This window comes from Ctenopharyngodon idella, chromosome 9 (assembly GCF_019924925.1).
Source record: "Ctenopharyngodon idella isolate HZGC_01 chromosome 9, HZGC01, whole genome shotgun sequence".
NCBI classification, from domain to species: domain Eukaryota; kingdom Metazoa; phylum Chordata; class Actinopteri; order Cypriniformes; family Xenocyprididae; genus Ctenopharyngodon; species Ctenopharyngodon idella.
Genome location: NC_067228.1, coordinates 23,395,619 through 23,412,274, shown reverse-complemented (window position 1 = coordinate 23,412,274; position 16,656 = coordinate 23,395,619). Strand labels below are relative to the sequence as shown.

General features: G+C 36.7%; 1 protein-coding gene across 1 annotated transcript in view; it reads left to right on the top strand.

Annotated features, from left to right (window-relative positions):
• raph1a (Ras association (RalGDS/AF-6) and pleckstrin homology domains 1a) overlaps positions 1-16,656 on the top strand; it is an 81,588-nt gene that overhangs the window by 56,108 nt on the left and 8,824 nt on the right. The window contains 5 exon segments of the mRNA XM_051904901.1: positions 4,866-4,943; positions 8,464-8,623; positions 11,770-11,891; positions 13,057-13,122; positions 13,262-13,405. Coding sequence (XP_051760861.1) covers positions 4,866-4,943; positions 8,464-8,623; positions 11,770-11,891; positions 13,057-13,122; positions 13,262-13,405 — 570 coding nt within the window.

The window sequence follows — 16,656 nt, the reverse complement described above, 5'->3', positions numbered from 1 at the left end:
CTGTCAGGGTGGAAATCTCAGTATGCTAGTTTTAGTAACCCCTAATATACATCTGTGGAAAGTCTGTTTAGGAATGTGTTGACAGTGAAGTTGCACTTTCATTTCTTGTGTTGTTGTTCTTTGCTGTTTTGCTGTGGACACTATCTGAAGTGTGTGTCAGCTGTGTTGTGGTGGCATTAGCAAGGCTTTGAGTCGGTTGAGGTGATCTGATTGGTTGCAGGAGTTAAGTGAACGTGCTGGTAATCCTCTTTGCACTTGGTAGGTTTCATCACCTAGATTTTCATTCCTTATCTGTTCATCACTGCCCATGTGAAAAAGAAGTACACTTTAGCATACTTTCAAAAAGAGTACTTATTACAGATATAATATACTTTAGTGCAAACTGAATGTCATGTTTTTGGACACTTAATTGCATATTAACAACAATTAAATAAATGTATTATAGTTTAAATTTACTTTTTGAACCACTTGTGCAGGATTTAAGTACATCTTTATATGTAATTTCATTCTGATTGGCCTCTGCTGATCTTTCAGCCAATGAGATTGCTTGCTCGACAGAGTTTGGTTCAGTGTTTGCTGTAGGGTAGTCCTATAAACATTGATCAGCGGACATAAACAGAAGCTCAACCGAACCTGCTTGATGTGTGAGAACAAACCTCTTCCGGAAGCTCAGACGTGCTGCGTAACACATGAGAATCAATTCTATCAGGACAAATATGATTGATAATTGCATAGAGTTTGTATTGGCGGTATGGTTTTGTTCTGGGCAAGAACTCCCTGCGCATCCATGCAGCCTAGCATGGATGAGAGCAGCAGTAACCCTCCTAGGGTAAACAGAACAGAACCAATATGCAGATATAATTAATGTCAATAATTTAACATGTACACATATTTCAAGAATTAGTTTGATTCAGGGGAATCATAAGGCCAATCTTGACTGAAGAGAGGAGGAGCTGGGGATGGAGGACGGTAATTAGCTCCTGAGAAATGCAATAGCTGCTGATAATACTGAGGAGCTTATATATGGATGCTGTGATAGGCGTCGTATTCCTATAGGTAGACGTGAGTCACCTGGGAGTCAGCTGATGCGAGCTTGACTGACGTGACCTGCCAGTACTGACGCTAACGCTGGATCCTCATTGGTTCTCGCATGAGTCAAGTAAACATGCTTGAGCTTCTGTTTACCACAACTGATGTGTGAGTTGATGAATGTTTATATGTGAATAAAAGCCTAAATTCAGTCTGTTCATCATGTGAAGTGATCGTGTCTCTTCAGAAAATTTGGACTAAACCGCTTAATACATATGGATTAGTTTTACCATCTCTTTTTGAACTCTTTGAAGCCTCAAAGTTTCAGTTTCATAGTCTGTCTATGGAGGGACAGAGTGCTGTCAGATTCCATCAAAAAGATCTTCATTTGTGTTCCGAAGATGAACGAAAATCTTACGGGTGTGGAACAACATGAGGGTGAATAATTAATGACAGAATTTTCATTTTTGGGTGAACTAACCCTTTAAGTGTATCAAGAAACAGTCATGAACGTGGCATATACTTTTAAGATTTTTAAGTACACTACAAGTACACATTCAATACAATTACGTGCACTTTTTTCACAAGGGGATGCAAATTATTAATCAGTTCTTGTCAAGTTATTTGCTTAACTTTATCCTTAAAGGTGGGATAAGTAGATTTTGAACAATGCTGTTGGACATTGTTGATATTTGAAATCAACCCAAACAAATCCACCCCTCTCTTCATTGTTCCGCCTCCAAAACTCACACTTCAGTCCTAACCACCCTGCTCCGAGTCGGTCTCGAACCCTGGCCCGATCGCTGCTGGCAGGCGAGGTGCACTAACAATGACGCTAAACACCACATTCTCTAGCAATCGTCAGTGTGCAGTGGTTTACCTGCACAACTCATTATCTGGCCACTGTTAAACATGCAATGCGAGTGGATGTGTTTATCACAGGTGACGCACAACAAAATGCTTCACGAAAAATAAAGCGCAGTTGATGAACGAACGACAAGGAAGCACAAAAAATGAACATACAGTACACACAAGTACTGTAAATACAAAGTGTTCGTTGTTAGTCGCAAACAGCACAGCAGCTCCAGACAATCAAAACCCAGTGTTACTCAGATGAGAAGTGGGATCAAAGCAGCCTCCGCATCTGTTTTCAGGCCTTCCCGCTTAGCCCTCTCCAGCGCTGGAAAGCTTTTCTAATATTAACGCCGGTCCTAAAATGCTTGCCCAGTCATAAACCTTCATTCCAGTGATATTCTTTTGAGCTCGTTTGTATTGCGTCTCATCTCTTGTTCTGCAGCTTTTTTTTTCTTCTTATTTTCAAATTTCCCTCTTGCTCGTTCTCTCTCCTTGACCGTCATACGGCCCCAATGCTGATTGGTTAGACGTTTGTTGTTGGTGTCCACCTTTAAGTACACAAACTTCACAGTCTTGTGAAAATGTATTCAGATTCAGTTGTTATTTGTGACTCACCGCTAGACGCACTATGCTGACGTTCATAATGTCTGTGAGGTTATCACACCTACAGCTCCTGGGTTCATGTCTCTCGTCATACTCCTCTCCACTTTTATTTGAGTCATTGATAACCGTAAGTCTGCCCTCAGGGGACACACCTGCTCACAGAGATGTCTTTCTCTCTCCTCTCACTACACAAGCTGCACTGGTCTCCCAATTTTTGAAAAACCTTGGATCCCGTACAAGCCTTGATATCGGAGTAATATAGATAATTGTAGTTTCTGCAGCCAGGTGGTTTGTGATGTAGAATTATGGGTCAGGAGAACAGCTGCCGGGCAGTTTCTGCTGCTGCTTTAGCACCAGTTTTTTTCTTAAACAAAGGGTCATTCAGGTTTGGCATTGAGGCCTTGAAATTCAATAGTGGTATGTATCACCATTATGAGCCATTATAAAAATCTGGATTCTGAACTTCAGATCAGGCCGTTCTTATAAAGGAATACATGCTTCTTTTGTGTAGCTATGTCCTATTTCCACATACTGTCTGTGTCGGTGAGCTCTTGCCACAGAAACATGAAGAAAATACAACTATACAATTCCACGTGTCTATTAGTCAGGATTTATTTTGGTTCAGCTCACAGTTGATTAGACATTTAAGTTAAAAAAAGACCAATACGCGTTATTTACATGCTCAAGAATAGTCTATTTTTGGAATGTTTTGTCATATTTTGATTGTTTACATCATGTAAATATGTTAATATTATTGCCATAACCCAGTTAAAGGGATAGTTCACCCCAGAATGAAAATTCTGTCATCAGTTACTCACCCTCATGTTGTTTGTTCGCCTTCGAGCCACAAATGAAGATCTGGTTAAAGAAACATGAGAGATTTCTGTCCCTCATTAAAAGTCCATTACTCCAAAAATTTGATGATTGAAAAAGTCCATAAAGAGATCGCAGAAGAATGAGGTTTGTTCTCGCTCATCAAGCAGTTGCAGTTGAGTTTCCTTTTAGGATATTCTGTGTACTTTCTGTATGTTTACATGTGAATAAAAGCCTAAATTCTGCTTATCTTATAAAGTGATTGTGTCTCTTCAGAAGACTTGATTAAACTGCTTGATTCATATGGATTACTTTTACAATCTCTTTATGAACTTTATGAATCTTTGGTGAAATGGACTTTCGGTGGAGGGACAGAAATCTCTTAATCTGATAAATATAAGCAAGAGTAAATGTATGGCTCTGATTATGAATATGATGGTATTTGCATGTTTAATATTACTGTAGCCGCTGTGTTCAGCATTAGTCAGGGGAGGATGAGTACTGTTAAGAGGCTTGAGCTGTAATTCCCTCATTTGCCATTTTGTTAGTTAAAACGAGGAGGCATGTGTGTCCAGATTTTAGGATGATTCTGTAGCTACAGTCAGTCTTTCTGTGCCCTTTTGTGGCTGTTTTCTCATGTGTATTTGTGTGTTATTCACTGCAGTGTGAGAGGATAATACACTGTGATTCGGCACATTCCCAAACCCAGACTAAAGCAATTGCACACAAATACACACACACAGAAACAGAGGAGGGGAGGGCTTGACAGAAGTGTATCCGACAGTAAAAGGGGAGGGATCATCTCTTTGTTTTAGAGAGAGAGAGAGAGAGAGAGAGATTAGCCAGTAGACGAGAGGTAGTAGAGTGTAGCTAGTTCTGCCCATCCTCCACCTCTCCGCTGGTTGTAGTAGATGCGTTTTATGCTCTTGAGCAGAAGAGCTTCTCTCTGGGAATCATTTATGCTGTTGGAAAAGGATTCCAATCAGTAATCTCACACGTTCCTGACCATTACGGATTTACATGGACATTAAACTACTCTGAGCATGGATCTGCGCACCTCAACAATGGCCAGAACAGTCACGAATAGATGTGGACCAGCTTCAGACTTGCTACAATGGGATATTTTTCTATTCGACTGGACCTATAACTCTAAATGTGACTATTGAAAAGCAGCTTTCTGTAATCTGTTGAGGCGAATCTGTATTAGGGATTGCTAAAGGGCTACCAGATGCAAATGGGACGAATGCCAGGAGAAGAGTGCTCAGATTGTATTTACCAACAGATGTCTTAGTACTGCTTGTTTTTAAGCCTTTGTTTTCCTTTTATTCTTTGGACCAAATAACCATAGATTTTACTGTTCTTAAAGGTCAAGATAACCCTTGACAATGGCATCTTGCTGGAAAAGTCAGGTAAATGTGTGGGTTGTGCACTCTGGGTCTTATAGCTCATCAAATGTCCAAATGTTTAACCATAGCAAGTCATGAGGAACCCCACTCCCAGCATAACAGCACAGTTATTCAGAATGAATTTCCATGTGGTGACTGTGTTTGTATGTGTGTATTTAGGAGGAACAAGCTGCCAAACAGAAAGCTGAGAAGATCCGAGTAGCTCTGGAGAAGATAAAGGAAGCACAGGTTAAAAAGGTGAGCTGATCAGCAGATTTTTGTTTACATATAAATAGATCTTAACTGAACTGACACAAGCCCGGTCACAAATATGTCCAGTTTAACAACCTGTACTGCTTATACTTCTGTGCTCTACAGTAGTTTTCATATCAGCTTCAGCATGTGCAGTGGTGTAGTGTAGAAGTGGGTCATCGCAGTGTAATGCAGCACACTTACACAGCTGAATCAGGCCCTCGTGGGACCTGGGAAATGATTTCATAGCACATATTCACAGAATTATTCAAGTAATTTGGCTTTGGAGGAGCTGTGTTGCCTTTAGTAGAGATTAACCAATCTCTACTAGTTGACCAATATTTTTTTTACTGACATTTACTTTGGTTAATGGTTCTATAATATTAATAATAGTAATTATTATTGTTGATGATAAAATAATAAAAAATAGCATTAATAATAATAATAATAATAATATGAAATTATTAATATGATTAATTGTTGTTTTCTAATGATTACCCAAAAAGATGTGTCCAGTATTTTTTACAGAAAGTCATACTTTCTACTTTTAAGAGTTCTTTCATAATAACAATAAAACATAATAATTATTAATTATAATAATTAATTATATTATTGTATTATTATTATTATTATTATTATTATTATTATTATTGATGATGATGATAAAATATAAAAACAACAAATTATTATTATTATTATTATTATTATTAAAGTCCCCCTGTAGTCAATAATTGTATCCCTTAAAACGCATCTTTGATCACAAAAATGACACATTTAATTTTTTTTTCCTGTTGAAAAAAAAAATATTCATGCCTTAAAATAGCTTGAATGTAACTACACCCTTGCTTCATTTAGTATATGCAGAACCATGAATATGCAAATTAGCTCCTCCTCCACTCACTCACACCAGCTCAGAGATCCTCTCGGTCAACTTTACTGTTGTAAACGCTGCACAATGGCAAGTGAAAATGCTGGTTTAATTCAGCCATATGTTTGAACCAGAAACTGATTCAGAAAAAGAAGTGGAAGAGTGAATTATAAAGGCTCGTCTACAAGTCGATGTATCAGAATGGTAATGCGTTTTTATATATCATTCTCTACAACGTCGGAGTCGGACACATAAAGGTAATTAATATGATTAGCCTTTTGCTTGACTACGTTATTAAACAGCCAATAATGTTACACAAACCATGTTCCTGTTCGCCATCTCAGAGTCAGACAGCTGCCTTCTAACGGCTTTGAACAACTTAGAACGTCAGTGGAGAAAGGTATATAGTTCACCATAACATCGTAATATACATCATATACATAATTCATTGCTAAATATACCCGATTTTTCATATCAACAGGAAAATATTCTGGGATAACCTGGCTTCTCTTCAGACTTCCCTGCTTCTAGGCACAGTAATAATATTCTAAAGCCCACCCGCACATTGATGTGATTGGTTACAAGGTAGTTTGTGACGTAAGAAACACTGGTGATTTCAAACCACGTTTTTGTCTTTTTTTTCACTGCAGTTTTAAGGAGAAAATACTCAGCAATTGTGTTGACTTATGAATTTGCACATGGTTTGTCTTAAAACATTAACACCACATAGCATGAAAGCATTTGTCACATAGCATTTGTCTTAAAGCATTAAAAACTTGATCTTCACAGCAGGGGGCCTTTAAAATTGTAATAATATGATTTATTGTTGTTTTGTAATGATTATTCAAAAAGATGTGTCCAATATTTTTACCAAAAGTCACGCTTTCTACTTTAGTTAACGGTTCTTTCATAATAATAATAATATAATAATAAAGGTTTTTTTGTTGTTGTTTTCTAATAAAGCAATATGCCTCAAGAAGCCATGGTTTACAGTGGTTTTACAACAGCTACGCATTGTTAGGCACGATGCAGAGCAAATTATAATTCAATAATTTTTCCACCAGTCAGTGTAGTTCTTCAGCGATGACACACAGATGCAGCAGTGCAGTAATTCTGATGCAGTGAGGTCATAGGTGTGTGTTTATAGAGTATTTTACAACTGCTTTGAGCACGACTCAGTCAATTATAATAATGGACCCAAACTTTCTGTTTTATAATGATTATTTTGTTGCTGTCCAAAAAGAAATAAAATTAATATTGTTCATAATTTTGATCATTTATTGGACATTATAATCAATAAAAATCAGAATTGGTATTGGTCAATAAAAATAATATTAGACTCCCTATCTCTAGACTTATTGGATGTGTATACAAGCCGATATAAGTGCAGTCATAAATTGCCCTCAGGGTTCTGTGCTGTTATCTGAGGAGGTCAAACAGGGCTGTGTTGATACAAACAGCCAAGACCGGATGATCAAGACAACCTAAACACATTGAGGGGATTAGGCCTGTGTCTGTGCACGTGCGCCCGCGTGGCCTTACTGTCCCTCAGTGTCTGTTCTCTGAATATGTGTGTGGGTCAACAGCCCTGATGGAATGTTTTCTGGGTCAGGTCACTGTCACAGTGCACAAATTGAGCCTGTGTCTCTTTAAACGCTGCTCTCTCACAGTGAAATCACTATAAATATACTCCTAAAATCCACAGTTAATCTGAAATAAGAGCTTGTAGAAACTAACAAGCTGCTGGATTTACGGTGGTGCTCACGGAGAAAGCTGTCACTTTCAGATATTGCTCAAAGATCATACTAATTATGATCTGATAAATATGTTTGTGTATTTTTTTGAATAATGACGGAAATTGATTGTTCAATCAGGTCTGCTGAAATGACAGAAAGAAATGATTGGTAGAAATAAATCAAATTTATCAACAATATCAGCATATGTATGTGACTTAGTTGTAATGGATTAGATTAATGATCTGTGTAGATTCTGGTATTTTCACTGGATTGGTCTTTTGTGGCCTTTGACCAATCATATGGTAAAATGTAGGTCAGTGTGTGTGTACTGTCTTAGAGAGAGAGGGGATTCTTATTGGTTTATATGTTCACAGACTTTGTTGTTGCTGAGACATTTTTTTGTACTAAAATGGGGTTATGTATGTGGAAGGGTTATTTCATTTAATCTTGTTTGTGAGCAGTTGATGTTATTGCTGTTTTTCTTAGAGCTGAGGTGAAATTTTGCCTGACGTTCTTACAAAAGGCCAAGGGTGGAAGAATATGATTATTCTAAGGGCCCTGTTAGAGGTCTTCACAGGTCCACTTGGATCCGAAAAACTGAGGTCCGAGCGGGTTTGGGTGCAAATCTGAAGAGTGCCTCGGACACGGGTCGGGTCTTATATTGGTGTATATAATTATAAAATTATAGAACTTAACGAGGTTACAATGATGAGTGATTGACATTTCAGCACTTTATGAACACAGACAGTGACTCAATCACTTCAGCGTGTACTCACATGTTCGTGTGAAGGGCATTTTTGGGAAACGCACAAGGAACAAATGTTTGCAACCTCGCACACAGAAAGTTAGCCAGGGGGCTCAGAAACCCCAGCGGTGCCCCCGAACATACGTAACTGTTGTCATGTCTTGTCTCTCTCCTCAGTTGGTAATCCGAGTGCACCTATCGGATGAAAGCTCAAAAACTATGATGGTGGATGAGAGACAGACTGTGCGTCAGGTGCTGGACAGCCTGCTGGACAAATCTCACTGCGGTTATAGCCTGGACTGGTCTCTGGTTGAAATCATCACTGAACTCCAGATGGGTAAGAGCCAGAGGACAGACCCCTGTCTGGTCCTTATTGTGACTTGTTCTGACCAAGAACAGTCCACTAATTGACATGAAAATGGACCAACCATGGGATGTTTTTTTTTTTTTTTTGGTACCACAGTAATAGACCAACATGGAGCAGACTGGTCTTTCTTTCTTTCAAGGAGTGGCACAAAAATCTGTGCTAAAGGTTTTACAAGTTACACCAAAGAAATTAGTGGAAAATGTATAGACCTATACACTAAGATTCAAAAGTTTGGGGTCAGTAAGATTTAAAAAAAAAAAAAAAAAAAAAAAGAATATAAAATTTGATTCATCTTTTATTTAGCATGGATGCAATAAATTGACAATGAAGACATTTGTAGTGTTACAGAAAATTTCTGTCATTGCTGTTCTTTTGAACTTTCTATGTATCAAAATCACAGAAATAAATTACACTTTAAAATATATTACAATAAAAAAAACTGTTTTTTTAACATGTAATAATATTTCACAATATTACTGTTTTTTTTACTGTATTTTTTAGCAAAAGAGTCTTGCATTGAATACGTGGTCTGGCAGGTAGTGCACGTGCTGCGGCATGTTGTGTGGTAGACCATTCCTTCACTAGTCTGAAGTATCATCCAAAGAGAGATTGAATCAATAAAGACAAATGAAAAAAGGGATTAAAGTCATGTGGTCAGGCTTGCCCCAGATCGAGCACAACGACAGCTGGATGATAATGCACATCTTTTTCATTTTCCGCTGGTCTTCAAAAACATAACCGCAGTCCTATTTGATTTATTTGATCGCTGCAGATTAGCAACGAGTATAGATTAGCAAAGTCTATGTCTGAAATCCCAATAGGATTATCCCATACAATCATGTGCGGTCTGAAGGAGCACTAGACTAGGTAAATATTATTATAACTAGTTACACTAATTTCATAATAGTAAGACTAGAAGTTGTTATTTGAAGCAATAGAATTGATGACGGAAGGCATAAGGAAATTTTTTACTTATTTCATTTTATTAAAGTTTTTAATATTGTATGATAACCTGAATCCCACAACCCAGCACTTCATACTCTATAAGCAATGGATATACACTACTGTTCAAAAATGTGGGGTCTGTAAGATTTGTTATTGTTTTTAAAAGAAGTCTCTTACAGTATGCTCACAAAGGCTGCTTTTATTTGATCAAAATACGGTAAAGACAGTAATACTGTGAAGTATTATTTATAGTATTGAGAAATATTAATTAACTATATGTACAGACTATAGACTTTAGGGTTAGTTGCATGTAAATAGACACAATTTGTAGAAATTACTACATGTAACGTGTAACAAGGACACTGCAAAATAAAGTGTTACCCCTGATCCTTCAGAAATCATTCTAATATGCTGATTTGGTGCTCAAGAAACATTTCAGTCACACTTTAGTTTGGGGAACACATTTTTTACTTTTGCCTCAATAAATTCCTAATTTACTGCTTATTAATATTTAGTAAGGTAGTTGTTGTAGTTGTTAAGTTTAGGTATTGGGTAGGATTAAGAATGTAGAATATGGTCATGCAGAATAAGGCATTAATATGTGCTTTATAAGTACTAATAAACAGCCAGTATGCTAGTAATATGCATGCTAATAAGCAACTAGTTAATAGTGAGAATTGGTCCCCAAACTAACGTGTTACCACATTGCTTATTATTATCAATGTTGAAAGCAGGTGTGCTGCTTAATGTTTTTGTGAAAACCGTCATACATTTTTTTTCACGATTCTTTGATAAGTGACACGCTGAGTGACGATTCTGTTTTATGTCCTGTGGTATGTTGTTGATGGAGTTGTATTGAACCTGGAACATGCCTTGGACTGAACTGCACCCTCGTTTGCAGTGTGTGAGTCAGAGGCCTCATGTGCTGGGCTGCTCTCTATGTAGGTCCTGAGCGATCATGCGTGTGGCCGTAGCCTACATCTCCAGGGCTTCTGTTTTTCCACTCTCTGCTCTTTCAGTGGGAGAAAAGGGCAGAGAGGGGAAGACAAGGAGATATAGTGGTCGTGTGTAGAATATCCACCAGATGGTCTATGCTCAAGTCCCTTTAATAGGAAGAGCAGCGGAGGTCTTTTCTGGAGGTATTTTGTGAGTGAGTGCATGTGCCCACTCTTATATTCATGAGAAAAGAAATAAATATGTCTTGACATGTATTGTCATACATTAAACAACATGTTGTATTTAATTTTGATATAGTTCTTGAATTATTTTTGTCTTGCTTTCAGCTCATAGTCAAACTTTTAGATTTTGCTCTTGTGGCAGGTGTATTTATTGAGGTTGAGGTTAAAGGTCACTCATTCAGCATTAAGATGTGATGGAATCTGGCTTTATCCAGGTATTAGGATTAAAAGAGGAGTATAAGGGATCATTAAGAAACTTTAATTTCTTAATGGACAGACCTTTAATCTCCCAGATTAGTGATTTTACTCTTTTCATTTTTTTTTTATCATCTTTAATAAACTGTGTAAATCTTTTGTTAAGGGTTTGCCTTTTATATACTGACAGTCTGTTTGTTTAGGAGCAGAGGTTTCTAAATTTAAGAATCTCATGTCTGATACTTTTCAGTGTACAAGGCAAACGTTAGGCTCAGCATAACGGCCTATATTTAAACATTTATCATATATTATGAAGTTTTGTTTAAATACGTTTGATTTCATGGAACTTGCAGCACCCATGTAGAAATTGTTAATGTAACGATTTGATTTACCTCAGTGGTTTATAAGTTTTGACCTATTTTAAATTTGTTTAGTGCATGCAATTTATTATATACTTCTTGTCCTAAATGTCTTCAGGGGACTTTTTCTCTCTATAGAGAGTAAATAGAGCAGGACAGTGGCAGCGAGGCTTATAGTAATTTGGGTAAATGTCACTTTTCCTTACTGACTATCGGATCTCTTGTAGGCCTGTTTACCGCATGATTTAGACACGGACTACTAAACCTATCTTTGGTTTACAATCACTTTTTTCCACATCAGGATAATTTTTCACAGAGAAGTGAAGGTATCCAGAGTTGTTCTCATTGATTTATGAACAGCAAGTCAGATATTTTTATTATACAGTCTCTAATAACTGTTAATGTTCATCTTTATACTGTTCACACTTTGTTTTTCCAGAGAGAATCTTTGAGGATCATGAGAACCTGGTGGAAAACTTGCTGAATTGGACCAGAGACAGCACCAACAGACTGATGTTCATTGAACGCATTGAGAAATATGCGCTTTTCAAGAACCCTCAGGTAATACTACATCCGTCAATAGTGACCATGTCTGTTTAGCTCCAAAAATCAGCAAAAATGGGTCTTTGTGCACTACATTTTAAGTCTTCTACAATAGCATTGTGAATTATACAGTACTGTTTAAAAGTTTGGTGCCTGTAAGATTTTTTTGAAAATAGTCATAGTAAAATGGTGAAATAATACAATTTAGAATAAATTTAATTATATATTTGTATATATTTTAATATGTAGTTTGTTCCTGTGATGGCAAAGCTGAATTTTCAGCATCATTACTCCAGTCTTCAGTGTCACATGATCCTTCAGAAATCATTCTAATATGCTGATTTGCTGCTCAGGAAACATTTCTTATTATTAATGTTGAAAACAGTTTTGCTGCTTAATATTTTTTGTGGAAAACATGGTGCATTTTTTTTATTTTTTGATGAATAGAAAGTTCAAAAGAACATCATTTATTTGAAATAGAAATCTTTTGTACCATTACTGTCACTTTTGATGAATTGAATGCATCTTTGCTGAATAAAAGTTTTAATTTCTTTCAAATATCTTACTGTCCCAAACTTTTTAATCATAGTTTAAGTTAGTTATTCACTGATGTTGTGTGGCTAATGATGCCATGTTTAATATGAAGAATGGCAACATTTTCAATGAATAATCCCTTAATTTTCAGAATTGCATCATTTTCATTTTTGATTTTGTCCCTTAATGCCCATGCATTGAATTAGTGTGATTGGTCAAAGTAATTGTTGAAATTGATTTGTGCAGTTCAGTCACCAAAGAGTGTATTAATGATATAGAGTGACAGTAATAGAGGTTTGTTCATCAGTGCTCTATGGATCAGTTGTTTTATCGGTGTTTGTGACTGATGTAGGTCAATGTCATGTAAATGCTGAGCTGTAATGAATAATTGATCTCAGCAGAGGCTGGTTAAAGTGTGTTCACTGCCCAGTCTTTGCGACCCTGAACACAAGATGTCAATCCATGTGTTTAACCACTTTGTTTTCTTATGTTGCACTTTGTTGAATGCCTGTTAAAATAACACATTCAAATATCTAACGATTTGTTTTGGCTAATGCTCTGGTATACAGCACCTGCAAATCAGTGATAGTCGCAGATCATTTTCCACTTTATTAAGTGGTTTATCTCCCTGAATCATCTGTTCCCTCAGAACTATTTGCTGGGGCGTAAGGAGACGTGTGAAATGGCAGACAGAAATAAAGAGGCTCTATTGGAGGTGAGGCAGACCATGAACCTACTTACACACATTCTCTCTTGTGCTTTCAACAGCATGACTTATTTAGGTCATGTCAGACATGTTGTACTCACTCAAGGGGCTTATAAAGGTGTGTGTGTGTTTATGTGTTTTTGAGCAGGAGTGTTTTTGTGGAAGCTCCATCAGTGTGCCTGAGATGGAAGGGGTGCTCTGGCTCAAAGACGACGGCAAGAAATCCTGGAAGAAGCGCTACTTTCTGTTAAGAGCCTCTGGGTTATATTACGTGCCAAAGGGTAAAGCTAAGGTCAGTTGTGAGTCTGTCTTTCTTTTTCTGCTCTGAAATTCATTTTCTTTTCACTTTCACACACTCAATGACTGATAAACACTCTCACAAACTTGCTGACTGACACACAAACACTCTTACACTATGGCCCTGCTTCCACCTGGTATTTTCAAGGGATCATGAATTGAGAAATCTAATTTTCCTTGATTTTTTTTTTTGACATGTAAGATGTCAATTTACTATTAAAACATCCTGTAACTTTCAGAACTCTAAACTTCCTAGTTAGTCCAAAAACAGCTTTAATTGAAATCAAGCTCTGAAAACAATTTTGTCACATTATGACATAATAGTGCTGCGAAAGACCGCCTCTGCAGAATCAGATCAACACCTACTTCTACATCATTGCATCTTTGGCCCCGCCGACTGTCGCGTTAGTGAGATGAGAAGGAGAGAAGAGATACGGAATCACTGGACTAAAAATAACATTACCTTCTATAGGATCCTAATAATAGGAAAGTGCATATTTTGGTGATCCCATCACAAATGATCAGTGTAAAATACAGGTGAAAACGGTATCCGAAATGTCAGAACGCCAAAAAGCATCTGTGCATTTGTGAAAGTGCTTTAGGATCTGCTGAAATAAGAGGGGAGATCATACTTTTTTTTGTACTTTTTGTTTGGAATAAAACCTCATAAATACAGAGCCCCTAAAGGGACCTTTGCAAAAATAAAAAAATATCCAGACTTTTGCGTGTGCACAAGAAACATTTGCGTACTCAAGAGAAACTATTGCATGCTCACAAGAAACTTCTCACGTGCACGCTGGAATTTTTTGTGTGCTCTCGCATTATAATTTCTGGTTTATGTATACTACAACCTATTTATCCAGCTACTTATTCATTTGCCTCCCCTTTATATAACACAATGCTTTCTAAAGTCCTTTATGCCTATGGCTCTGCTAGCAATAAGTGCTGTTAGAACTGAATGAAGAAACTGAGCATTTCTCCGCAACCTGTAAGGATGCGTTAAATCCGACAAAGTGGTTTAATAAAGAGTGTTTTGATCTTGTGTGATACATCATTTTAGCACATTTTACTGCACCAATATATTTTTTAATTGGCTGTTAAAGTTTTATATTAGACAATATAAATATACTGCCCTAACGAAATCCAAATTTTGATCACTTTTTTTTGTACCAATGTTTTTTATGAACCATTAAAATATTACAATGCACACTGAGCTACCTATTACCCATCAGCCCATTTCGTGGTGCAGTTACTCGGCCGCCACAGAGTTAAATTCTTTAAAGTGGACATAAGGCCTTGAAATATGACATAGTGCCCTTACAAAGCCAATTTTGAGCTTTATTAATTCGTTCACATCTAAACTCTGATTTTCTTCATAGTAAAATGGCAGTGACGCACAAAGGAAATAGGTTATAGAATACATAAATGGGAAATTGTAACTCGTCATCACGCAAAAAGCTACTTGTGCTCACACCGGAGTTTGTGCGGGTTTTTTTGGTCCATTTTGGGGCTCCATACATATACATACACTAGCGATGTAACAATACCCTCATGTCACGATTCGATACATATCACAATACTGAACTCATGATACGATATTATTGCGATACTTCAATAATATGGTAAAAGGTTAACAAAAAAGTAACTGTCAAAATTAAAAAATTGACTTGGTGCTGGTAACCCAATGCACAGGACAATGGTGACACCAGAATAAAAATATTCATGATTCTGAAGCTGAAAATACAGAAAAATACGAATATGCTTGCACTCTGTCATTGACTAGATGTATTTAAAATAATGGAGCCCCTTTTTTACTGGTAACATAAGACATTTGGCAATATCAGGACCCACAAATATTCCCCCATTGCATTATTATACATTATATTCGACATTATACTATTATAGAAGTTCAGTGTAGTACTGACACTAAAACTCTGTAAATTGAATTTTTTCTCACACAGTAATTTTCATTTTGGGTGAACTATACACAATACATATTGTCACTATCCATGATATTTATTGTTGCATTTTTGTATTGCGATATATGGTGACACGATGTATTGTTACACCCCTAACATACACTGACTAGCATACAGTCAAATTGGGCAGCACTAATCAGTTGTCTGAGGACGTGCTTGGTTTTAGATTAACTTTAAGGATTCACTCCCAGAGCGAGATGTTCATCTGCTCCATAATCTTAATTCCACTTGCCAGCTGACAGATTTCTAACAACATAAAGAGAGATTCTGGGATTATGTTCACATATAACAGAAATGTAGGATTATGTGCACATATGTTTGTGTTATGCTTGCACTTAAGCGTTCACATGAATGTGTAGATACACTCACACTGTAAAGCCTATCTTCTAAGAAAGCAGTGATAATACACAATAGCTTTGTGTGAGAAACAGACTGAAATCTAAACCATTATTCAATGAAATTCTTGCCCTTCAATCTTATATTTGCTCTAATTGAATAAATATGTTCAATTTGGCTTAGTTTCCTGCAGTTGTTAACTAAAACTTTAAATAATTGTTTTCGATAATTCAAATAAGGCTGAAATAAAATTTAAATATTAAAATTCAAACTTAAGTAGCTTCAATGAAAATTAGAAATGTTGCCTTGGCAGCTCACTTGAGTAAATAAGTTGAAGTTGAAGTACTAAAAATAAAACTGAAATAAAAATTATGGAAAGCAATATAGAAATACTAAAAAAACTAATAAAAATGACAAGCAAAGAACAAAATTACTAAAACTAACTCAAATTGAAATGAGAAAAACTGAAAATATAAAAATAAAATGAAAATATTAATGAATACTATAATGGTATATACATGATACTGAAATAAAGCTGGTTTTGTGCTGCTGCATATCCTTATGTACTGTAAATGCACATATTCACATTAGGTGCCTCGTGATTAGGTACAAGACATCATTGATGTCAATCCTGACATGAGCACATCTTGATGGACCGTATCTGAATATACACATGCGTAAGTGAGATTTGATCACTGAAGCATAAACACACTTGCTGTCAGTCACATTCCATAATTCCTGTGCTTTTCAGGAGATAAAGGGCCCGTTGACTGTCTCTGCTTAACACTTAAAGATCAGCTAATGAGGTCAAGTTCAGAGTAGACATGATGGGCCAGTGACTGCTCATTATCCACAAACCACAGGGAGGCAGAGGGTGATAGAGAGAGATAAGAGAGCAGCTGCTGTACATCCTCAGGTCATCACTCTGGCT